This window comes from Nematostella vectensis, chromosome 3, assembly GCF_932526225.1.
Source record: "Nematostella vectensis chromosome 3, jaNemVect1.1, whole genome shotgun sequence".
Lineage (NCBI taxonomy): Eukaryota > Metazoa > Cnidaria > Anthozoa > Actiniaria > Edwardsiidae > Nematostella > Nematostella vectensis.
Window position 1 is genome coordinate 7,452,264 of NC_064036.1, and position 25,911 is coordinate 7,478,174.

At 43.2% G+C, this 25,911-nt stretch overlaps 1 protein-coding gene across 5 annotated transcripts; it reads right to left on the minus strand.

Annotated features, from left to right (window-relative positions):
- Positions 1-565: 565 nt before the first annotated feature.
- LOC5513668 (tight junction protein ZO-1) lies at positions 566-25,658 on the minus strand. Of its 5 annotated transcripts, none has more exons than XM_048725382.1 (31): positions 25,321-25,658; positions 24,504-24,907; positions 20,841-20,888; positions 20,528-20,655; positions 20,314-20,416; positions 20,113-20,206; positions 19,905-20,008; positions 19,481-19,671; positions 18,867-18,908; positions 18,686-18,787; positions 18,045-18,470; positions 17,050-17,109; positions 15,763-16,259; positions 14,984-15,240; positions 14,512-14,660; positions 13,070-13,246; positions 12,569-12,720; positions 12,257-12,409; positions 11,840-11,919; positions 10,442-10,551; positions 9,823-9,929; positions 9,459-9,568; positions 8,502-8,830; positions 7,644-7,860; positions 6,910-7,481; positions 6,422-6,627; positions 5,127-5,270; positions 4,207-4,412; positions 2,898-3,041; positions 2,572-2,742; positions 566-2,062 (listed from the first exon to the last, which is right to left on the minus strand). In XM_048725382.1, exons 1-31 carry the CDS (start codon positions 25,613-25,615, stop codon positions 2,018-2,020), a joined length of 5,823 nt encoding a protein of 1,940 aa, XP_048581339.1. In that variant the 5' UTR covers positions 25,616-25,658; the 3' UTR covers positions 566-2,017. The 5 variants fall into 5 exon arrangements, with proteins under 5 accessions (XP_048581339.1, XP_048581338.1, XP_048581340.1 ...); XM_048725381.1 differs by having other exon boundaries at positions 4,207-4,448; XM_048725383.1 differs by lacking the exon at positions 18,045-18,470 and having other exon boundaries at positions 4,207-4,448.
- Positions 25,659-25,911: the final 253 nt, after the last annotated feature.

The window sequence follows — 25,911 nt, forward strand, 5'->3', positions numbered from 1 at the left end:
TATCATCACCAAAAGTACACAATATTACACTATAACCGGCATCCATTATGGAGAACACCACCACCATTATAATCATTATACTTCATCCTCGGAAACCCAGGAATATTTTCCTCTAACCCGTGGGTTCCCGAGGATGGAGTCTGGCGCTTCCCTAAAACACGCTAGTTACACCCATGACGTCATGCTAGACCCAGTCCCCTTGTGGGCGCTCCCGAAGGTCCCTTCTGATGTGACTTTCGCGACCAAAGAAAGAAATCGCAGATCATACTTTGACGTTAGGGACCGACCTGTGATATCTGACAAGTGGGGTAGGAAACTTTTTTTCCAGTACGTTTATTACTATTATTCATTTTTTGTTCGATCATTGTCCGATCATTTTTATCTGGAATGTCGACTTTGTCTTCTCCGTAAATTCTTCAAGACTTTTTGGGCTAACCTTTGGGGGGGTGGGAAGGAGGAGAGAGGGACGTCGTTAACAGCCCATCAGATATCAAATGGTCGGTCCCATAGTGTGCTGCTTCCTGCATTTATAATTACTAATCTCGATACAATCAAATTACACATATCGGTTTCACCATCATTTAATGGTACTTAAATCCCACAGTTTAGTTTAAAAAACTTCTGATTACGCTAGAATACGAATATGGTATGTGACGTATACATATAGAATCAGTTAGAGGCTCTTAATGTGCTTACACGATCCAGCAGCGGAATCAGAGACCCTGGTCAATCTCATCCCTTTGTGGACACCATTTTACCGGTCCTATGGTTACTCATTCATCGGGTACCATTTCCCTGGTCGAGTAGCTATTTCCTTATTGGACACCAGCCCCCTGGCTACTCAAGCTCGGGACAGGAGTCCCATGGCTGGCTGCCGTCCCCCTAGGCACGACAGCTCCCTAAAACCCTTCTAGAGTTGACCATAATCTCAGTCTCCCGTTTACCGGACTGAACCACCATGAGGGTGTTTGTTAATACTGAAAACAATCTTAGGTTAAGGTTACCAAAGTAAATATTGACTAGTATAGCAACAAGCAAAGCTCTCTTCTTGCTGTTACCTATTTCAAGACAGCCTCAAAACAATGCGTCACTAGAATAACGTCTGTCTTATGATTTAACATTTAAAACTGCTGCGCTTACGTAATCCTATGGAATAAGAACGCGAATTAAGAAACTGCGGAGAAAGAATTGTCGAATTCATTAAAATCTAAAAAGATGATTCTTACTTTTTTAAAACACTTGTATATAAGGGTTATTGACATTACATGCATTCAAGGCAGACGTCTTCTGGTGGGGTGTTATAACCAGCTGGCGAGAGGCCCGGACTCCGTCACCAGATAGGAACCGACTACCAGGGGAACCGCACAAAATAAAATCTATTCTAATGTTATCTACTTTATCTACGGAATAAAAGCTTACCATTTGCTTGACAGCTCGATAGCCTAGAAAAGTGTAATTGAAAAATCTTCATTTACCTTCGCAAAATAGCGTACGAAATTATGCAGAGAAGAGTAATCACAGGGAACTTAGTTAGGGAAATCTTTAAAACACGAAAGTAAAAAAGAGAGGGGTATGGATCAAGCACTGCAAGTAAGTTTACAAGAGTTAGGATTGCGCGTACGAAATTATGCAGAGAAGAGTAATCACAGGGAACTTAGTTAGGGAAATCTTTAAAACACGAAAGTAAAAAAGAGAGGGGTATGGATCAAGCACTGCAAGTAAGTTTACAAGAGTTAGGATTGCGCGACGTTTGTGTTATATGGTGCTGTTCGTTACGTCACGACATGAAAGAGATTTGGTGCGTACGATATTGCATGACGAATACAGCGTTGTCTTACACGAAGTGTTAGGCTGTGCCCTGGATTGCGTTACGTGCTTTACAGCATAACTAAGCTCCCTGCGATACGGTGCATTCTGTTAAGAAATCTACTTCTATAAAAATATACATTTTAAAACAGCATCTCTGTGTTACTGGTTAAGTCAGTCAATTAAGATTCGTTAGCGATGCTTCAAGGGTTTAAATCACGTATTCATCTAGATTTGACATCTTGCTCTTGTAAGCCTACGAAGAACAGAAAGAAACAAGGATTAAGGAGGATATCCTACTTGAACCAATCTATCGGTCAAGTATCAAAATTAACTCTCGGCTCAAGGGTACATGAAATAAAGGCGTAAACAGTGTCAATGTCGGCTGAGGGGTATACATGAAATAAGACGCACATGGAATAAAGGCCAGGGTCTGTAATATCGGCTGAGAAATACATGGAATAAAGGCGTGACCAGGTTCTGTAATATCGGCTGAGGGGTGCATGGAATAAAGACGTGACCAGGGTCTGTTATATCGGCTGAGGGGTACATGGAATAAAGGAGCACATGGAATAAAGGCGTGACCAGGGTCTGTAATATCGGCTGAGGGCTGCATGGAATAATGACGCACATGGAATAAAGGCTTGACCAGGGTCTGTAATATCGGCTAAAGGGTACATGAATAAAAGCGCACATGGAATAAGGGCGTGACCAGTGTGGGTTATATCAGCTCAGGGGTGAATGGAATAAAGGCGTGGCCTGTACCTGTCGAGGCTCGGTGCAGACGTCAAGTATCACGGCCTCGCGCTCGTGGCCCTCCTGCCAAACCTCGACCTCACACACGTTAGGCACTCGGCCCCGGGCCCTATCATGGACCACGAAGTTCACGGTGGGGTTTTGCAGGTACGCCTCCCATGTGTCCTGGAACTCGATGTACTGTGGAAACACAAAGGGGCATGTCAAAGGACGTGAAGGCCGTGTTTATGTGCTGTGTCTTTGGTTATCTTTCTGTTGTGTCCCCAATCCTGTCCTATCCACCTATCCTTCTGTACGTGCGTATGGCTCTACTTTAATTCCCTTCTCTCTCTTACCTTTTTGCAGGCGGATCTGGAGATCCAGCCATCGGCGATGTCTCGGAGCTGTACGCGGACATCCTTAGCGTCTCCATGCACGTCGATGGGGACAAACGGGGAGAACTGGAGACGACCACACGCTGTCTCGGCTTGCTGTACCTCCTGTGGAGACAGCAGAAAATAACCCTTCGATCAGACACCCTTGACTATGGTACACAATCACCCTACGATCAGACACCCTCGACTATGGTAGACAATCACCATTCTATTAAACAACCTCGACTACGGAAGACGATCACCCTACGATCAGACACCCTCGAGAACAGGAGAAAATAACACTACGATCAGACACCCTCGACTATGGTAGACAATTACGCTACGATCAGACACCCTCGACTATGGTAGACAATTACCCTACGATCAGACACCCTCGACTATGGTAGAAAATCACCCTACGATCAGAAACCCTCGACTATGGTAGACAATCACCCTACGATCAGAAACCATCGACTATGGTAGACAATCACCCTACGATCAGACACCCTCGACTATGGTAGACAATCACCCTACGATCAGACACCCTCGACTATGGTAGACAATCACCCTACGATCAGACACCCTCGACTATGGTAGACAATTACCCTACGATCAGACACCCTCGACTATGGTAGACAATTACCCTACGATCAGACACCCTCGACTATGGTAGACAATTACCCTACGATCAGACACCCTCGACTATGGTAGACAATCACCCTACGATCAGAAACCCTCGAGTATGGTAGACAAACACCCTACGATCTGAAACCCTCGACTATGGTAGACAATCACCCTACGATCAGAAACCCTCGAGTATGGTAGACAATCACCCTACGATCAGACACCCTCGACTATGGTAGACAATCACCCTACGATCAGAAACCCTCGAGTATGGTAGACAATCACCCAACGATCAGAAACCCTCGACTATAGTAGACAATCACCCTACGATCAGACACCCTCGACTATGGTAGACAATCACCCTACGATCAGACACCCTCGACTATGGTAGACAATCACCCTACGATCAGAAACCCTCGAGTATGGTAGACAATCACCCTACGATCAGACACCATAGCTAATTCAAAACATACACATTCTCCAATCAGACATCCTCGACTACATGTGATAGAGACAATCACCCTTCGATCAGACTAAGTAATTTGATTGTTAAAGTAATTTGATGAAGAGATATTTATAAGTGCACTCTGCGCAGATTGATGTCACAGCTACTAAAGGACATATTTATAAGCAAACTTTGTACAAAAATGTGATCAGAGCTACTTACCCTGCGGGCCGAGTCCATGTTGTCTGCGAGCACCACGTGGAACAGCCACTCGCTATTGGTCATGGGCGGCTGAGCGAACACGCTAGCGACCATCCTCTTGGTGGCATTTGAGCGCGCCTCTCCAGCGAGGCTGAAGGACGAGAAGTGGTCCACAAGCACCGAGACACTGTTAGGGTCCACTTGGCACTTGTCCTTGTGCTCTTGGCCTGGAAGTGAAACGTTTCGCCACTGGGTAGGCATTCCTGGGGGTGGGATTAAAGTGCACGAAGGCCGCTCAAAAGCTAGGTCTTAAGAACTTGGTGGATTGCGAGTTGTTTTTGAATTACACATAGCCGAGTAACGCAACGAGATACCGCGTGACATGGAGTAACGAATAAACGAACGGGACGAAAATATATTTGCGTGTAGAGTGAAAATAAAATTGAAACAAAACATTGCGTGACAAAACAAGAAAAAAGAGACATGGAAGGTGGGTAAAGCGACAACGTGCGTTAAAACAACAAAAACATTTCGAAATGATTCACAAAATTGAGAACTTAACAGTGCCGGATAAAAAAAAAGCACATTTTGCTGCATTACAAACGTATAGATGCATGACATATCTACTATTTCTCTTATGTATGGTGACATCACTATGTAACGTAACCCTATGCAGTGTGACATTTACCGTGTAGCGTACCAGGTACAAGGTGACATACGAGCGTGACGTTCGTAGCGTGATGCTTGTAGCGTGATGTTTACAGCGTGACATGTGCAGCGGATGCTTGAAGCGTGACATGTATAGCTTGACCTATTTATGGGAGTATTGAGGGGCATGACTGTCTAGCGTGACATGTGTAGCGTGACGCTTGTAGCGTGACATGTGTAGCGTGATGTTTGTAGCGTGACATGTGCAGCGGGTCGCTTGTAGCGTGACCTACCAGTGGGAGTATCGCTACTCTTGAGGGCGAATGACCAGCCGTCTGGAGTCATAGCCGCGCAGTGCGGGAGCCTGAGCTCCACTGACTTGAGGAATTTAGTTCCGTGTGGACCGCACATGACCAGCGGGCTCAGCAGTGTCTCTCCTGCCACAGCACAAGTGGGGAGGAGTGGTTAATAATGCCAGTCAACACTCATTACTGCAAACTCTAAAAAGAGTCCAGTACTTTTAAGCCATTCTTGTCCTTAAATTTGGGTCTTAGTCAATTGGAAGACTTTTTCAGACTACACCTGAAGCTCTCGTAAGCGACCACCTTGGGAACTGAGAATTGTGGTCGTTAACGGAGCTGGTCTTTTACGAGAGCTTGCTCTCATAAGCGACCACTGGGCGCCAAAAACTTGAGCAATAGGTGTTGGTCGCTTACGGGAGCTTAATTAAAATGCTGGAATCTAAACGTTACCGTGATAATAACAACGCTGTAATATTTTGGTTTATTGCTTGATTTTAAAACTAGGTATTTGACTTATCATGAGAGTGAGTTGTTTTACTTAATAGCAATAAATTCTACGCAAAGTAGCTCGTTTATATCGACGACTTAAGCTTTTCGTCATGAGAATGTCCTCTGCGTCTACGACGATCGCGTGGCGTCTTTTGTTAGCCGATTTCTAAAGCGTGCAACAAACAAGTGGATGGCTATTGTAACTGGAAAAGGATAAATCGTGGAGCTGGAAATGGACTAGAGATTCCTTGCATTTACACATTTTCTGGAGACAAAGAAATGTCAATCCCATGGTTGAAATTGAAGTTAGAAAATTGAAATTATGAAATTCTTTAATGGTTGCCTACTGGAAAGGCAGCTTTTGTGAAACATTACAACATTTCCGCTTTATATGTGATTTCAGCATGCATTGGATATGATGTTTATCAGGTGTTGACTGACGTTGTAAAGCCAAAAATCATTGTGGTAGCTTACGAGAGCTTAAAAATAAAAGAAAATATCAGTTGGTGTTTTGAAATTGTGGTCGTTAACGGAGCTGGTCGCACCGATAAGTTGGTCGCTTACGAGAGTTTAGAATTACAGAGTTTGTGTGACAATTCAATCGGTGATTCGCGATCGTGGTCGTTATCGGGGCTGGTCGCTTACGAGAGCGATCGCTCAGAGAGCTTCGACTGTATTTTATTTTACTCTTACATCTACTTAAAGAATGGTAAAGGATTAATTAAGGGATGTTCCGTACATTTGTGTGATATTGCCATGCATTATGGGTAGGTCGAGGATAACCCTTTAAGGCTTACCTTTCTCGGTGTCCAGTGGTGGCATGATGTTGTTCTCCTTGCAAACCTTGAAATAAATCTCCTGTTCCACGCCTTTCGGGATGGCCCCCTCGGGGATGAAGATACTAACACCGGACTCTTCCGACGAGAGGACGCCCCCCTCATGAGTGAAGATGCCGCGAGCTGTGGCTACTACTTGGGTGTCGTCCTCAAGGGACTCGAAATCGCTGTTTAAAGAAGAGAAGGTTAACCTTACTACATCCAATAATTGCTGACACTGTCAGACGCCTTTTTTTATCATCCTAGTAAAATTCCAACAAACCACACCTTCTACGGCTAGAATCTTTAACCTATAGTCTCTTTACAAGGGAGAAATCGGTCAAAAACTTTTTAGTCAGAGCCAGAATTCCCCCAAAAAGACCAAGGTACATAGCAGTTTTATTTACAATTATGGCGGGTGTGGATGTTGGCAATATTATACAACCACCCCTCACGTGTCCTCAACCCACCTTGTAACGACAGAGTCGGGAACTTCGGAGCGATATTCTCTAGAGATGACGGGGTCTGGAATGTATTCAGATCGATAAGAGCCTGGGCGCGGCTCCGGGGGAGCGCGGGACAGCTTGAAGTAGTTGTCTGGCTCGGTTGGTCTTGGTGGGGGCTGCTCTGATGAGTAGGGTCTAGCAGTGTACGCATCAGAAGTGTAGATCTTGCGCTGTCGATCGCCCTTGGAGTCTCTTCTGACGGGGATCGTAACCTCGGCCCTCTTGTAGCTGGGGGCGCTCTGGGTCCGGTCCACTACTTGCGCACGTATTTCTGGCTCGCTGCTAGGGTACGCCTCCACCTGGCGGACGGTGGCATGCACGCGGGTAGGGTAGTAGCTCGTGTGCGCCACGGTCTCCTTGCCGCTCCGGTCTATGACAACGTTTCGCGGTTTTGTGGCGGGCTCGAAGCGGTATGGCTTTGGCTCTGGGGCGGACTGAAGGTCATTGACGGGCGTGCTTTGCACTGGGATGACCTCTACTGGCGCCACTTTGTCACGGCGACGGGACTCGTTATCAATCGTCCAAAGATCCGATACCTGCAAACACCAGCATGTATGTTGAAAACACAAAGCGCTAAAGGAAGAATGACTCAGTGCCAGGGTAACAGCATAACCTGCTATGTCTCAAAAATACAACAGGCTCGTTCAGAAATAGAACAGGGTCGCCCAGCTCTAGCTAGGCGCCGGACCGTGACCTACCTTGACTCCGTACTCCTGGTCATAGCGGTCAAACACCTCCGGTCGCTGCTCGACCTTGCGCAGGTTATCAGCGCGCTGCTTGATCTCGGCCTCGGCAGGGTTGTAGCCGTCACGGATCGGGTAGTCCCCGTTACGGTCCGTGTAGTCCTCGGAAGAGGGCCGTGTCTTGCGCAGTGACTGTCTCAGGTTGCCCGGGTCTTGTGATGGCGGCAGGACTCTGGGGATCAAGGAAATGAGGCGTCAAACGAAAACGCGCACGACTGACGGTGGAGAAGAAAAAAACAGTAATGGTCTTTCTGGGCCGGGTTCCCAGGAAGCAGGTTAAAGCTAGCCATGGATGAATGCCCTTATCCAAGCAAATGTCGAGCCGTATTTGTCCGTGTGTTAGCGCTAACCTGCTTTTTAGGGACCGGCCCCTGAAGAACACAACCTCTAAAGCCAATAACCGAAGGTCGTCAACTTCGAACGACGTTTCAGTACTTTACTAAGGGCACCCCCCAGCGACGCGCGCAGCCGAATTTCTGGTTTTAAGACGAGCGCAAGATTTCCAAACTCTTGTCGCCTATGCGAATATATGTAATTAACGATCTTAGCTAACCTATGACATCTATCGCGTCATAAACCATTTGATTGTACAGTTTATGAATATCGATTATGTATGGTGACGTAATCGACTACGCGTTCAGTCCAGAAAGCAATTTAAATTCTTGCGAATCGTGAATCCGAGTGAAGAGAATACTTGATTTAACCAATGCATGCGAATACACCATAATTACTCACGATAGAAGCGGCGTCCATAATACCAAAATGTATAATCCCCACTGAACTCAAAATAAAGGCGCAATCTCTAATACTCACTGGACGACGTTGCCGCTTGGCTTGTACCCAGGCCTGCTCGCTCTGTCGATATCCTCGGGTGGGTACCCATCATAGGGCTCCCGGTCCCTGTCTCGGTCTCTCTCCCGGTCCCTCTCCCGGTCCCTGTCTCGGTCCCTCTCCCGGTCCCTATACTCCACTTGCGGCCCGTTATAGCTCGTGTACGGCTCGTCTTCGCGGGGTCGCTCCGGGTGAAGGTCCTCTTCAGGGGGGCGAGAGATGCTGGATCGCGTGGTGGGGGAGTCCAGGTTCGACTCGTAGTCGAAGGCCATTGAGCGGCGGTTGAACTCTACGCCCTCGTGTTCCTCGAACTGGTGAACATACAAATGATTAGGGGAGGAGAATAGAGTGTGACAATGGGAAGGGGGGACAGTCGTAGGCCATTGAGCGGCGGTTGAACTCTACGCCCTCGTGTTCCTCGAACTGGGGAACATTCAATTGGTTAAGGGAGGGGATCAGGGCGTGGCAATGGGGGGGGGGGCTTAACGGGTCTCGAAATAGCCCCTTACACCGGGATATCAGGCTCGTTTTCCCATATATCGCGATTTAAAGAAAAAATCTTCTAGAGCAATCTCATAATAGTCTCCTCGCAACCGCGCGTGACCGAAAATGCGGCTGCAAGGAGACTATTTGCACAAGTACAATTTACTATTTGTACTGAATTTCGTGAGTTCAATTTTTGCGTGTCTTATACGTATTTCAAGCGTATTAAATTTCCCTAATGTCTCAATATGACGGCAATTAAGAAATGTAATACTCGTGACATTATGTCCTAATTGTAGAGGAGATGGCTCTTGTTGGGCTTCCTTCACCCTGGGTATCGCTAAGTAACGTTTGACCAGCGAACACGGTGCACGTATGGGAATCGTCGACGAAGGGACTCCGGTAGTGTTGGTAAAAGGGCGGGGTCATATCAGGTGGGGTCAGGGCGTGGCTTACCTCCGTCTCTGAGGCCCACACGTTGCCGTCCTGTAAATCGCGGATCTTATCCTTTAGTTCGTTCATCCACTTCAACTTGAGTTCGGGCTCTGTTCCTGCTGTCACGCTCGCTAAAACGAACATAAGGCATATTAACCCAGGCACACGTAAGACCCTTATTATATTGCGCACTTGTTATTCGATATGCACGGTCGTCATCTGCAGAGTCACTTATTCCTTCGCTCTCTTAAAAGGTTGAATACAAACTGACTAGACATGTGACTGGGGGTCTCTGGCAACGGTGGCTTGTGATTGGTTATTGAGTAGCTCATGATTGTCATTAAAAAGCTAGCTCGCATTTTGATTGGTTGATTGGACTACTTACTGGTAAACAGGTGGGTGTACTTCTTTTTTAGTTTCGCTTCGTCATCAAAGAGTTTCTTGATGTGTTTGGCGGACTCCTTGCTCTGACCCATGCTAGTACGCAACTCCCTGCAGAGCGATCACAGGGCGTAATATTGGGACAAAATCAAAGGGACAATTGAACATCAAAGATGGTCAATCACGCCGCTCCGTTACAATATTTAGCTATACAAAGTATACCTTTAAATTGGCTTATTCAAGCGGGTAAATTGATAATTTCAAAAACAAATCGTTAGAAATTACCAGATCGCGGGTGGTTATTTTGAAGTTTTCTTCGAGTAAACCCGTTGTATTTTTACAGGTTTAAAGGGGACGTCAGCCTCTCTTTTATTTTTATTACCATCCAAATATAAGAGTTTAGGTTGTTAGCATATTAGGTTGTTAAAAAGACCAATGGATTGTAGAAAAGCCGGTGTGAATGAATTTATCATGACAATAGCTGCACGGATATCAAGCAGTGCTTTCTCAAGCGCATGCATTCCAGCGAGAGAAAAAAGTAGTTGTCGTGTTGCGTGTCCAAATAAGAATCGCTATAGTGTTAAACACAAGACTGTAGGGAGATAATAGGAGAGGCTGCCTACTTGATTGCGTTTTTGTCCTTGACTTCAATGTGGATGACGATCGGGTACAGCTGGCAGTAGTTCAGTCTCTCCACCTCGTCAGGAGCGATGTCGAGCAGGCAGTGTTGGTGCTAGAAGGACGAAGTACAATTACTCAACATTCAAGGGGCCAAGTGACGCGACAAAGTGAAGCGACAAAGGGTAGTAACAGGATACATTTGGGTGGTGCCACAAGGAAAGCGACGTGGGTAGTGGCAATTTCTCAGTATATTTACTCTGAATTCGCTACGGGGCAAAGGCAAAACATGAGAGTAAGTACGCAGCTGCTTTGTCTCCTATTATCTTTGTTCTTTTGTCGCTATTCTTCTCGTTCTTTGTGTCGAGGTGCGGATATTGTTCATTCGCCCAATCAAATTGCAGCTTGTAAGAGCCGCGTACTGACCCAAACATGATGTACTGTATGTTATTCGTAACCGTCAAAGTCCTTTGTTTAGTATGACCGAAATCCCGACCTCCCAACCCCCTTTCTTGCTCAATAAAACCTGCTGTGTTGTAGCTATGGCACAATGCTTAAAGACGAACAATGAAACGTTTCCCACCTCCATCATAGCGCACCCCACCATCCTACGACTGCCGTACTAATGCAAGGCGCGCACCCCACCATCCTTCGACTGCCGTACTGATGCAAGGCGCGCACCCCACCATCCTATGACTGCCGTACTGATGCAAGGCGCGCACCCCACCATCCTACGACTGCCGTACTGATGCAAGGCGCGCACCCCACCATCCTACGACTGCCGTACTGATGCAAGGCGCGCACCCTACCACCCTATGACTGCCGTACTGATGCAAGAAAGCGCACCCTACCATCCTATGACTGCCGTACTGATGCAAGGCGCGCACCCCACCATCCTACGACTGCCGTACTGATGCAAGGCGCGCACCCCACCATCCTATGACTGCTGTACTGATGCAAGAAAGCGCACCCCACCATCCTATGACTGCCGTACTGATGCAAGGCGCGCACCCCACCATCCTATGACTGCCGTACTGATGCAAGAAAGCGCACCCTACCATCCTATGACTGCCGTACTGATGCAAGGCGCGCACCCCACCATCCTATGACTGCCGTACTGATGCAAGGCGCGCACCCCACCATCCTATGACTGCCGTACTGATGCAAGGCGCGCACCCCACCATCCTACGACTGCCGTACTGATGCAAGGCGCGCACCCCACCATCCTACGACTGCCGTACTGATGCAAGGCGCGCACCCCACCATCCTATGACTGCCGTACTGATGCAAGGCGCGCACCCCACCATCCTATGACTGCCGTACTGATGCAAGGCGCGCACCCCACCGTCCTATGACTGCTGAATGATGCAAGGTAGCGCTGTTTTGGGAGACCTAGCACTCACCTTATCAACCACCTCCTTGATGGCCGCGTAGCTGAGCGTGCGCCTGGCATTCTTACCGCCTGGCGTGCTGCCAAATGCAGCTGAAACAACAAGAAGCGGACAGCGGGCTCAGTAGACATAACAGCAAGAGGCAAAGCTACACAGGCGACTCCTCAGTCGGAATAACTTAAGATAACAAAAGATAACAGACTCTCGGTACGGGTCGCATTGAAAAAAAAAAGCCTGCCGTTTCAAGAAAACATTCAATTGAGCTTCCTAATATAGCATGTTATGCCCATATAAAGGAAGGGCTATTGTTTCTAAAGAAAAATTAAATTGAACTTCCAAATATGTGCTGTCCATATATGGGACGAATTGTCCTTTCACTACTTTTAAGATGCCCATATAAGGTTTGTGATGCCCGTATAAGGTACTTACTAGGCACCGCGTACACGTGAGGCTGGTCCATCAGCAGCTTGTCAATAGCGATGTCAGCAAGAGGGCCGAGGAGCACGACGGGACGGACAAAGCCAGGGTGCTTACGGTGGACACGCTCATAGGCCGGCAGCTTGAAGTCACGTGCTTGAGCAACTGTCAATCAAACCAGACACGTGGTCGTGAGTGAGCAATGTCTGGGAAAAGGTGGGATTCGACCAAAAAAATCGCCATGTTGCTTCCTGGAAACACGACTATGATATTGGTAGAAAAACGCTTCATGTAGCTTATTAATTGTTGTGTTGCTGAGCTTACCGAACGAGTCCATGTCCAGCTTGTCTGTAGATACAAACTGGTGTTTCCTTCGGAGCGATGCGCCGCGCTTGAGCGAGTTCGTGCTGAAGGGTTTTTCTTTCTTGGGTGTCTTGTCCTCCACCACTCGGCGCACGGTGGCCAATTGTTCTGCCCTGCAACACAAAAACATCAACATTTCAATACCAACCATACACCCAGTGACACAGCAACATCAGAAATCAAGTACATATAAATCTCTCTTGCTAACTACACCAGCCAACAACAGCACAATACACGCCTGTTACGAGCCTAGACAAGAGTTTTGCATACAATACAGCCTTGCAAAAAAAAAAGGCCTACAGCCCAGCAACATCAACAATTCAATAGACACAATGTGTGGATTGCTATGTAGTCTTACTCCATGTAGAATGAACTTAGCATGTCCCATTACTTGTTACATTTGGAGAGATGTTACCGGGGAAGGTCATTGAATAGGACACGAGGATTCTATCAAGCCATTACCTGCACTTGTTGGGGATGACCCCTGTGGCACCCATATGGTGAGGGTCGTGCAGATCCACCTTGCCAGCGTACCACGAGCCGATAGTGCCCTTGTACATGGTGTCGGTCACGTGGAAAACCTCCTCACGCTTGAAAGCCAGCTCTCCATCCTCCATCGCCTCGTAGTCAAAGTGATCCCTAGACAAGCACAATACGTGAGTCAAAGTGAGCCCTAGACAAGCACAATAAGTGAGTCAAAGTGAGCCCTAGACAAGCACAATACGTGAGTCAAAGTGAGCCCTAGACAAGCACAATAAGTGAGTCAAAGTGAGCCCTAGACAAGCACAATACGTGAGTCAAAGTGAGCCCTAGACAAGCACAATACGTGAGTCAAAGTGAGCCCTAGACAAGCACAATACGTGAGTCAAAGTGAGCCCTAGACAAGCACAATACGTGAGTCAAAGTGAGCTCTAGACAAGCACAATACGTGAGTCAAAGTGAGCCCTAGACAAACACAATACGTGAGTCAAAGTGAGCCCTAGACAAGCACAATACGTGAGTCAAAGTGAGCCCTAGACAAGCACAATACGTGAGTCAAAGTGAGCCCTAGACAAGCACAAAACGTGAGTCGAAGTAAGCCCTAGACAAGCACAATACGTGAGTCAAAGTGAGCCCTAGACAAGCACAATACGTGAGTCAAAGTGAGCCCTAGACAAGCACAATACGTGAGTCAAAGTGAGCTCTAGACAAGCACAATACGTGAGTCAAAGTGAGCTCTAGACAAGCACAATACGTGAGTCAAAGTAAGCCCTAGACAAGCACAATACGTGAGTCAAAGTGAGCCCTAGACAAACACAATACGTGAGTCAAAGTGAGCCCTAGACAAAGCACAATACGTGAGTCAAAGTGAACCCTAGACAAGCACAATACGTGAGTCAAAGTGAGCCCTAGACAAGCACAATACGCGAGTCAAAGTAAGCCCTAGACAAGCACAATACGCGAGTCAAAGTGAGCCCTAGACAAACACAATACGTGAGTCAAAGTGAGCCAAGACAAACACAATACGTGAGTCAAAGTGAGCCCTAGACAAGCACAATACGTGAGTCAAAGTGAGCCCTAGACAAAGCACAATACGTGAGTCAAAGTGAGCCCTAGACAAACACAATACGTGAGTCAAAGTGAGCCCAAGACAAGCACAATACGTTGTTAGATATATTGAGTTAGATTTCTCTCTTCTACGCGAAATTTGTAGCACACACGAAGCACAATAGTTTACAACAGTAGAGAAAAATTCCCTTCTTCCCCTGCCAACAACAATTTCACGACTGCCATGACATGGTTATGGGAAATAGAGAAAAGGTGAATGTGATAGAATCTAATATGTCCAAAGGGTAAGTAACAGACTAACGCCAGTTGGAACGTTCAACAGTAGAATTGTATAAGAGGATTTACACTTGTCTTACTTGATGAAAAAATCATCTCCCGGCTGGTCTTTGTTTCTCTCAAACTCTCGCTGGCGCGGCTGGTACAGAAGGCTTACTTCGTCACCGAGTGACAGCAAAATTAGGACCGCCTCCTCACGGGTGATGTCCTTGAAGTCGATGTCATTCGCCTAGACAACAATCATCAAGAAACAAAAAGTCAACATCACAATTAAAACAGCGCTTTAACAATGAGTAATGGTGCACAATCAAAGACAACTTAGATTTGATCCAAGAACGTCAACATGAAAGCCTTGCAGACACATGCTATTGTGTGAAGCACAAAACCGTCACAAAGCCCTTTACCAATGATTGTTAACGAAATGATAGTTGATTGATACTAGCTGAAAAACGCCTTCATTCTCTATTCTCTCTCAGATTTCTTTTTACTGGAATAGTATGCTAACAAAAAGTGCACCCTTTTCACACGCCAAACGTCCCGTGTACAACATACCATGAGAATCTTGTCTCCTCTCCGGAGACCTTGTCGGTGGGCTGGGTTGCCCTCGCGAACCCCCGCTACGAAGATGCCGTGCTTATTGCCTCCCTGCACCTGAATACCGATGCCTTTGCCCTCGCGACTGAAGCGGATTGATCGAGTGTCCTGATCCCGGAGGTAATCCTCTGAGGTGTTTCTCTCGACCTTCCGTGGGGTGGATGCATCCCAGGAGTCCAACGCGCTCAGATCCATGTTGGCTTGGGTGCGAGATACTGGTATAACAGACAAACAAACACAGGTTAAAACAGATCAGTGAACGTTTGGGTGCGAGATACTGATATAACAGACAAACAAACACAGGTTAAAACAGATCAGTGAACGTTTGGGTTAGGTTAAAACAGATCTGTGTACGTTTGGGTACCTGATATTGGTATAACAGACAAACAAACACAGGTAATAAAACAGATAGAAACAGGTTAAAACAATCCCTGTTTGCTTGAAGACGGGATACTAGTATAGCAGACAAACAAAACACGAGTGAAAGCAGATCTACTCGCTCGTAAGTAATGAATACTAGTATCATAGAGAACAAAATGCAGGTCAGAACAGTGTGCTTTAGTTGTGACAAATGTTTTACAAGGGAACGAATCACGGGTTAGAGCAGGCCCACGATCTCTTGTGTGTAGGGAAGAGCTTTGTAAGCATGAAGTGACACCAAGAGAAAACACGTTAGCACAGAGCTTTGTATCTTGAGTATGGGATAAGGTAACACAAGCTAACAATACGTGGTTTACCTTCAGCAGGTTTAGGCACGTGCTCCTCGCGGCGACCGCGGACGCGATCGCGGTCATCCTCTCGAGGCCGTCTATCATCCTTCTCACGACGTTCACGATCTCTTTTGTCAAACTCTTCCTTCTCACGGCGTTCGCGATCTTCTCGTTCGCGGCGTTCTCGTTCGCGGTCTTCACGGTCGCGGCGTTCGCGGTCCTCACGGTCACGGCGTTCGCGGTCCTCACGGTCGCGGCGATCACGTTCGTCTCGGTCGCGGCGTTCGCGATCTTCACGATCTCGGCGTTCTCGCTCGCGGTCCTTTCGTTCGCGGTGTTCGCGGTCTTCACGGTCGCGGCGATCGCGGTCTTCACGGTCGCGTTTTTCACGTTCTTCTCGGTCGCGGCTGATATCGCTGGCTCTGTCGTCCTCTCGGTCGGGGCCACCTAGTCGTCGCCAGGAAGATTGCATCATCCCGCCATCCTTGTCGTCAGGGCGGCTAGCATCCGGGTCGCTATAGCGCCTGGAAAAACAAGTGGTAGATAAGAACAAATAACTAGTAAACGAGTGGTAGATAAGAACAAATAACTAGTAAACGGGTGGTAGATAAGAACAAATGACTGGTAAATGATTGTTAGATAAGAACTGACTGGAAAACGAGTGGTAGATAAAAAAATGAATGGCTGGTAAAACGAGTGTTAGGTAAAACAAATTGCTGGTAAAACGAGTGGTAGGTAAAAACAAATAACTGGTAAAACGAGTGGTAGATAATCAAATACCTTGTAAACAGTACAAATGAATGTTAAACAGAACAAATAACTGGTAAACAGAAAAAAACACTGGTAAACAGAACAAATCACTGGTAAACAGAACAAATGATGGGTAAAAAGAAGAAATAACTTGTAGAGCAAGTGATACTGTACATAAGATCAAACGCTTGTAAAACAATAAAGAAACAATGGAGATGATAACAGATAAAAAGCCAGCGAGTAACCAAGCAATCGCTTAACAGTTTATACACATAATTGCATCAAGCAAACGTTTTTTTTAAAGCGCATGTTTTAATTTCAACAGAGATTAAAAGAGGCTTTGCTTATAACTATTAGATAAGACCAGGAATTGAATTCAATAGACGGACATAAACAACAGCATTAGAGAAAGAACACCGCAATATTAAAAAAAGAATTTAAAGCAGATCTTTAAAGATCTCTTTTGTAAACACAAACAGGTGAAATATGTGCAGAAAAGAGATAGATTTGTGGATAGATGTCACCCAAGATTGCCTGGAGAATAGTGCTACGAGCACCAAATACCTTGGCGGGAGCTCAGGCGCCTTCTCTAGCTCCTGTTTCGTGACTTTCTCCACCTTGTCACTTAACGAACAAAAATAAAAATCAATAATGCTTTACGTTTAAGTGATTAAAAGTAGTTTAATCACATAGAAACACATCTAATCAAATTATAATAGTAGTTATGTGAAAGTTTCTATTTCAAATAAAACAGATTGAAATTCAGATATCTAAACAAAATATCATGTAAAGTACATCAAATCTTTGGTAGAAAATACTATTCAATAACTGGCCTATGAATCATTTCCCCTGAAAAATGTATGAACGAATGGAAGAACAAATGAGAAAGTGAAAATGAACACTAACTGACGAGACCTTATTTTGCTTGTGTGTATTATAACAAGTAAATCATAGACATCTAAGTGTTTGTATTGTTCTCAAGATAAGTGACATAAGCTACTTCTCCCTATCTATAATTACCATTCTGACTGCTAAATTATTTAGTCTACAAGGGTCAAACACGTCAACAAAACCAGCTTTAATCAATGATACTTTGTTAGCTCTTTGGCGACTGGCCTTTCTTCTTGCCTCACCACCCCCACACTTAAACATTTAAAAACAAAATTATCAAAGATCTAATAAAATAATTGTACCTCGGACAACGTTACACTATTAACCCTACCAAGGCAATATCTTCATCTGTGGAGAGACTCATTCATTTCATGTATTAACTTTGGAGGGGGGGAGGGGTGAGGATATTTCCCCTTAGCAAAACTTTGGCTCAACAAGGGGGAAGCCAACCCCCACCCCCACCCCCACCCCCTTGTCCCAGTGCTAGCCCTGCTCCTTTTTTTCAGGCAGCATTTATTTAACAGAGTTTAAATACTTAAGAGCTTTACTGCCTAAATAACTATCTAGTCCCCCTGCATTATAACCTAAAGACAGCAAGGATGGGCTTTTCCCTTGCCAACTAAAAGAAACACTTCAGCATGCAGGAGATATTTTTTTTACATGAATACCTTGGTGGTTTGTCTACTATCTCAGCTTTGGGGGCTGCTAACACCACGTGTATCTCTTCACGCTTAATTTCTATCATAGGCTCCTGCGTTGGTGGAGGTTCTTTGGATTTTTCATCAGTTCTTTCTGGTTGCACCACATGTGGTTCACCCTTTGGCTCATCTTGTCTTCGGGACTGCCGCTCTGCTGATCTAGGTCTCCTCTCACCTTCCCTCTCTCGTCTTCCAGGCGATCGTCCTCTGCTGCCTCTTCTTTGGGGCCTTTCATCTCTTCTGTCTGATCTTTCACGAGATCTGGGTCTTTCACGGGATCTTGGTCTCTCTCTGGACCTTTCTCTACCATGCCGTTCTCTAGACCTTTCTCTTCCAGGCCTTTCTCTACCTTCCTTGTCATCTGGTCTGCCCTGAGATCTCCTCTTTAATCTTTCACTGGATTTGGCGCAGAAAGATGTCAGGCCAAGACATTTCTCCTTGAATTGTTTACCTTATATTTACCTAGAGTTATATTATACTAGTATATCCACCAGTAGTTATTCTTAGCTTAATTTATCTTATCTTAGTTGTTATCTTTATTTTGATTTAACTTAGCTTTATGTATTAATTTAGCTTAAGAGATCATTATAGTCAAAGGGTTAAAAAATAACCTGTCTGAAAGTTGGACATCTGGTTTGCCTTTGTCTTGAATTGGCTGGTCTTTCTCGCTAGAGAGTGGTTGAACTGAAGACGGCTTTTCCACCCCTTTCTCACTTCAAAACAAAGTACAGAAAGGTAGTACTTAAAGGTTTATAATCCCTAAAAATGTATGCAATAATAAATGGGATGTACCTTGAGGCTTTTTCAGCAGGGTGACTTGGTCCGTTCATCTCACTATATGTAATAGTTCACAACAATAGAGTCATCCATGTGGGTACAGCTCAAGAACTTACACGTTGATCTTCAAAATGCATTTGGCATAGGTCTGGTGTGCTTGGCAGACGAAGTAGTGCAAGACTTGTGCAGGTGAGAAATGCCTTGAGCTTGGTAATGGCAGTGGAAGCTTACTTCGCATTACTCATGTGCTTTAGTGCAATTCATTTTGCCTGCGGTGCCTACACTTTATCTACATGGAGAATCTCCATACACCTATTAATGATTTACTGAAGCATATTTCCTTTACCAGTGCTTAAATACCGACTTTTTTCTATATAAATGTGTACATTTAAAACTTCATGCATAAATATGTAAGTGGCATGCAACTACCATTGTTGCAATTGTACATGCAAGCCTTACAAAGTGACTAATTTTTTTAATTAGTTGTTTTTTATTGCAGTGATCTAAGTGGCTTATGTTTTTATCATTTGTTTTATCAAGTGTTTAGTGTAGAGATGAATTAACTAGCATTTGTGTATTCAAAGAAATAACCGTAAGTAAAACTGTGGCAACATGTGTTCCAAACCTACCGTTCATCAGGGAAACCATTTGCCAGCTTCTTAAATCCCTTGTTGCGGAAAGCTGAAGGGAGTGATCTTGTGCTAAGGGATAGATTCTCTCCCTTGGTTTTCACAATCACAAGTTCTAGCTGGTCCTTGGAATTCCGCACTTCATCAATGGCATCACGCAGCTTTAGCGAATCTGCCTTTTTATCATTGATCTGAAAACAAAACATTTTAAAAAACATGTCAATTGGTGGCTACGATGTTCAATTATTATATGTACAGTAGCAGTGACTTTTCAGGGAACTCGATTTACATAGCACCGAAATAGCCTCTCTATTTTCTTTTTCAACAAACAACTTCAACCCTGTGTTGCTTTATTCTCCTGTTTCTACAATGCCTGTACAGACCGCCTCATTTTTCAACAGCATGTATGCAGTTTTCTAGTTACCTTCAAAATGATATCTCCAGGGTCGATCTCTCCTTCATAGAAGGCAATTCCAGTTGGGTCCACTTCCTTGATGTAGAGGCGGTTTGCTAATGAGAATCCATAACCTGTGAAACAAAATGAAAAATTTAGTTGTAGCATTTCTATCTTGTTACCAAAATAATGCATTTCCTTTCCTGGTTGTAGTTTAGAGTATTCAATAACGGTTCACCTTTGCTTCCAGTGCGATGCAAGGTCACCGTAATGGTTTGTGGGGTGTCCTTCTTGAGAAGATTTGTTGGCATTGCTTTCTTTCTCTTGATAATCTTATAAAAAGAAGATATATTTTCGAATAAAAGAATAAAAATAAAATTGTATGCTAACAAAGAATAAGGAAAAATAATATGCTTAATAAAATGTTATTCAATCATACCAGGCGTGCACTGAATCCACTGTCTTTTAATGCTTGGACTGCGTCACTATGGTAACACTTGTCCACATTTACTTCATTGACTTGGCAGATTACATCGTTCACCCTGAATGAAAATACACATAAGCATGGAGGTATCCAATGCAATGTTTTAAAAAGCAGGAAAAGTCACCCATTTTTACCAGTCCATGAATATCACATTGGATAAAAGACCAACCTTAACAAGCCGTCAGCAGGGCTTCCCTTGACGATGTCAGACACAACAATAGATGTATCACCAGTCTTGTAATGGGGGTTATCTTTGCCACCAGATACTGCTATTCCAAACCCCTGATTGGCATTTGCCTGATGTGTAAGAAAATATATAAATAGGTGAGATTAATTGCACTGACAGAGGCATCAAATTCTCAAAAAAATACAAACTGTACAAAGATAATCTAATTCTGTAAAAGAACATACAACAACTAAAACTGCACAAATACATTTCAAACTATGAAAAGTAAATTTAAACTAAATCTTTTCTACCATACCTTTTCCAGCACAATAGTCTGTTTCTCCCATATATAGTCCTCAGCAGGCTGAAAATAAAATGAACATTAATAATTAAGCTGCATCAATTTTGATATTCTATTCATAAAATAGTCAGAATTGACAGCACAGGTCTATCAAGATCTAGAATAAAAAAAGTATTCAGCTGCATCAATTTTGATATTCTATTCATAAAATAGAGCAGAATTGACAGCACAGGTCTATCAACATCTAGAATAATAAAAGTATTTTATATACTTTATTTGAGCAGTGCACAAGAGAATAACATCTCTTGTAGCATAAAAAAATGTATTAGAAATACAACTAAAATAATTCTATTTACATGCAAAAAGAAATCAATTGAGTTTCTTGATCATATTACTGTTCATTACAACCATACTCCAAATACACTGTTAAATTCATTTAGAGTAACATTATGCTAACTGTATGAGCCAAATCCTTGATTAGACATCAGAACCTATCCTTTATCTGAATCCTGAAGGAGCTGACAAGCATGGCATTCTAAGAATGGGTAAAATACACATCCAGCATTGTGACCCTCCCCAGGTTTTGAGCCACACAGGGTCCTCTTTAGCTCTGTAAACTTATCATAGAATAGCCACAGTGTGAGGCTTAATGGTTAATTGTTTATGTGAAATAACTATATGTATCCAGCAACAATAAATGATAAAAAAACTCAATCCCTATATTGATTTATGAAAGAACTAAGTAGACCATTCTTCAATCAGTAAGAATATTATACCTAAGAGACCTCAACTCAAATAAATACTTAGCAATGAAAATATTTGTAAAAGTGATTTTAAATGTGTTTTTTGGGACTTCAGAAAATAAACAGAGTCATCCCTAAACACTTTTGATCTTACCAGGGGATAATTATTTAAAAAAATATTTAATGCACAAGACAACAACTTATTAATGGTATCAATTTCAAACAACTTAAGGCCTTTAAAACATTCAAATGTGCTCATTATGCAGGCATGCCAATTTGGAGCATAGGGAGTACTTTAACGTCCTACTGATTGGGCTCCTGTGGATGTTAGTATCAAACTGTTTTCTACTGAGTTTGGTCCTGCAGATATTAGAATCAAACTGTTTTAGGCCCTATTAAAAATGTTCCTACATAAAATTTTATGGGCAACTGTTTATGAAGCTCCTGGAGTTCTAAAAAACTTACACATCATCCCGGAAATGAAATTCTCCCAGAGACAAAGACTACTCAGCCAACAATGGCTACACCACCGCTGCCTACAATCACAATGCTCAGACAGAGTATAGGGTATGAGCTTCCCTTTGATATCTGATCAAAGTGAATCTCAGAAACTTAAACAGCCAATCAAACTACTACAGAGAAGAGGAATGCCAGATAATGTTTATCTGCTTTTTAGCATGATATATCAAATTCTTTGAAGAGATATCAAAAAGATAAAAAGTCCTTGCATCTTCTAAAGTATTTATTTGTAAAAGCTGTGTTACTTTGAAAAACCAATTACCTTTTAATACTTGACCTAAAAGTCTGAATAACTTAGAAAGTAAAAAATAAAAAAACAACAAGTCAGTGACAATTTTTCTCAAATTACATTAAAGAATTATCTCTTGGGGCAAAAATGGTCAGTTTAGCTATACCTTCTAGACTTTAGACTGTCTTGTAGACTTAAAAAAAAAGTTTTAGTATGTCTAAAACCTGTGATGACTAACAAGACAAACTAGTATATTCAATATAGTGGTGTATAAATGAATTTGCTCAGTTTTGCTCTGACCTCATAACAGCAATTCAAGACAATTTGACAGTAATATAGGAAATGTTTCAAAATGTTAAATAAAGGTCAACCCTAATAAAATCATAGACACTACCTCCAAATTAAAACAGGATATGGGCAAAAATTTGCAAAATAATTATGATATCAGATTGCACATGGAAAAAAAACAATTAAAAAACTTTTAAATTACAAAGTAGAGTCTTGATATTATTTGTTTGATCTGTTTGATTTTGATATTACTTTTCTTTTATGGTTTAGTGTAATGGTTAGGATACCAATCAAGTGCTAGTGATCTAGGGTTATGGAAGCCATTTAGCGGTAACAGCCATGGTAACCAGTAGACCTTAAAAGCGTCTGGTTTAGACTTTGATTTCAAAACAAACTTATTTTGCATCAGCAGGTCTGCATAAATGAATTATACGATTGTACATTTCAAAGGGAAAACACAAGCAATTGAGAAAAAAATATTTTCGTAGTCCACTAGTAATAGCTGCAATGCAAGAATGCAGAAAAAAGCATAGGAATCGCAAAGAATTCATAAAAATCATTGGTCCAGTTAGAACTAATAAAGGTACTCAGTTAGCATGATTTTCAATTGTTGTGAAAAACTGTTCATATAACCAGTATTTGCAATGCAAAATTAATGGCAATTTAAGCATATTTTCCACATTCATAACAAAAATATTATTAGAGTTGCATATTTTTACACAGAAATACGCACGGCAGCCAAATCCAACTGAGGCTATAAAAAGCGAATTAGAATCAAATTTGCCTTCTAAAGTAGCCTACAGTCTAAATCCCATGCACACACAAAAAATTGATTTTTTAAATCAACATTGCCGTATGGGTGAATCTTTTCCTCATACACAACACATGTAAGGTCACATAGTGGAAATAGTTTTTTTTTTCTGTGAAGGCTAGTGATTGCCCTTCGGCGAACTAACACCAGTTAAACCTAGCAAGTCAGGTCAGCCCAGCTAAACCGGTTAAAAAACACTAGTTCTGAAAATGTAGTTCATTTTTTGTGATATTGCATAGTTCTATTGTTTAGAAGAACGGTTAAAACGAAAACGCAGTAGTCCATAAAAGCGTTTGTAGAGGAAATCGAACGAAGAAACTTCTAAAATAACGCATACGGAAAAAAAATGTTTATAACTTCACCACATAAGTGTCCCTAAAGTGTGCCATCGAAGGATTATGAAGTAGATTTGTTGGATTTATTACAGCAATTACTAAGTATTTTTTTCTTGCAAAATGGCGCCCCAATATCGTATCACTATACTCGCCACAACAATAGACACGCTAAATGCAGGCCACTGTTGCGAGTCACGAATTATATAAACCCTCAACTGCTGCTAAATCTCTTATGAAACCGCAAATTCAAAACCTTTTCATAAAAACCACCGCTTTAAGCACACGTGGAAAACCATAAGTAATAGTCATAAACGAATTTAACTTAAAGAAATTACGAAAAGGGGGTGTGTGGTGGCGAAATTTGGAAAAACATTACGCAGTTATGAATCATCTCAAATATATTCGTGTTAGGTAATGTTTATATCCCCAAATCAGCTGCGCTCCTGTCCACATTGTTCAGTGCTTTGTGGGTAGAAATGAACTAATTTTAGCAGTGATTAGGAACGTGCAATAATGCAACTATAAAGCACACATTCTAAACATTCCATCTGCTAGAAATCTATTGACAACACACAACACAAGCAATCTCGTATTACGGACACGGAATCAATAATCTTAAACTTTCGCACTCAAAATACTTGATAGTTTTAGGTATTTACAAAGAAAGCAAAAGAACTAGAATTAAGAATCGGTTTTGATTTTACTGCGGGGTTTACTATGTTTTTAAAGGTTTGGAATAATGTAGTATTTTACCTCTACTACTGCATCAATGGCTTTGCGAGGTCGATCACTTTCGTGGGAATAGCTAGAGTGACGGTCACTTTCGCGTTCATGACGATCTTGATGAGAGCTATGTGAGCGTTCATCCTCATGTCTACTCCTCCGCGAGCTGTCCAATCTATCATCCCTTGGAATACTACGATCTCTGCGCTCCCTCTCTCTATCATACCCACGATCCCTGGGCCTCTTGTCTGGCTTTGCGTAGATGTATTCGCCTTTACTTTCTTCGCCACGCATACTGGATCTCTCTTCGCGCTCCTCAGAACGCCTGTAGTTGTCGTTTATATCTCCACCGTTCGTGTCCCTGTAGTCGTGACTTTGGTCCCCTCGGCTACTGGAATACCTCCCCTTGTATTCCTTATTGCCGTAAGATCTGTCTGTTTGGCAAGAGAAGAAATTATAAGCTGTGTTACGGACTGGGCGTGTTTGGATTCGGACGCTACACGGTGACTCATTTGAATTTGAAGATTCGTATTCAAATGTCATTCCAGTCACCAATAGTCAACGGCCTTGCATGAGTTGCATAAATAATCGTTTGCGTAAAAATTCTGCATAAGCGCAATAAAGTAATTTGCCGAAGAGACAGCGATCTGTCGGGTTCCATAACGAGAAAAACTGACCGCAAAATGATAGAGAACTTCGCGACGAGTTTCGAAAACAAACGCTTCTCGAGTGAGTAAAGCGGGATTCGGCGGGAGATATGATACACTTTATAAACTTTCCTTCTAGAACACAGCGTATTCGAATTACTTTCTACACAAATAATGCATTGACAATGTCAGATACTTACCAGATTTTTCACTCTGGGACTCTCTCTTGGATAATCTATCAGCTAAGTAGGGGAAAGTTTCGTCCAAAGCTTTGCAAAACTCTCTGAACCCGCTCTCTCCCTTGTAGTGCAAAACATCCAGCAAACTTTCGATTCTCTCCCTCGAAGTCCGGCCGATTTCAATTTCGTCAACTTCCTTTTGGTTGAGAACTTTACTCAGATACAGCAAAGGAATGACATCGTCTGTTCGCAAATCGCTGAGGAGAATATCGCGATTCTCCAAAAGAACTCTTTGGTATGGCTGTAGTGCGGCCATTTTCACCAGAGCTCTTACTGCAAGCGTCGGTCCTACTAGGGCTTCGCTGTCAATCAAACACAAGAATTGTTTGATACCGCATTTTCAACCAATCATGTTCCCGCTCATTAAAATACTCACGCTGATTAGTGACAAACAAAGTTAAGCACTAACAGGGCTTCCAGCGTAAAATCTAGCATTAATCTCTATTCTTATACTCTAAATTAATCGCTAAAGTCGTCACTGAATTTTTAATTCATCCGAACTTTTGAAAAATAGCCATGACCCTGAAGGAGCTGCAGAAAATTTCAATTCTT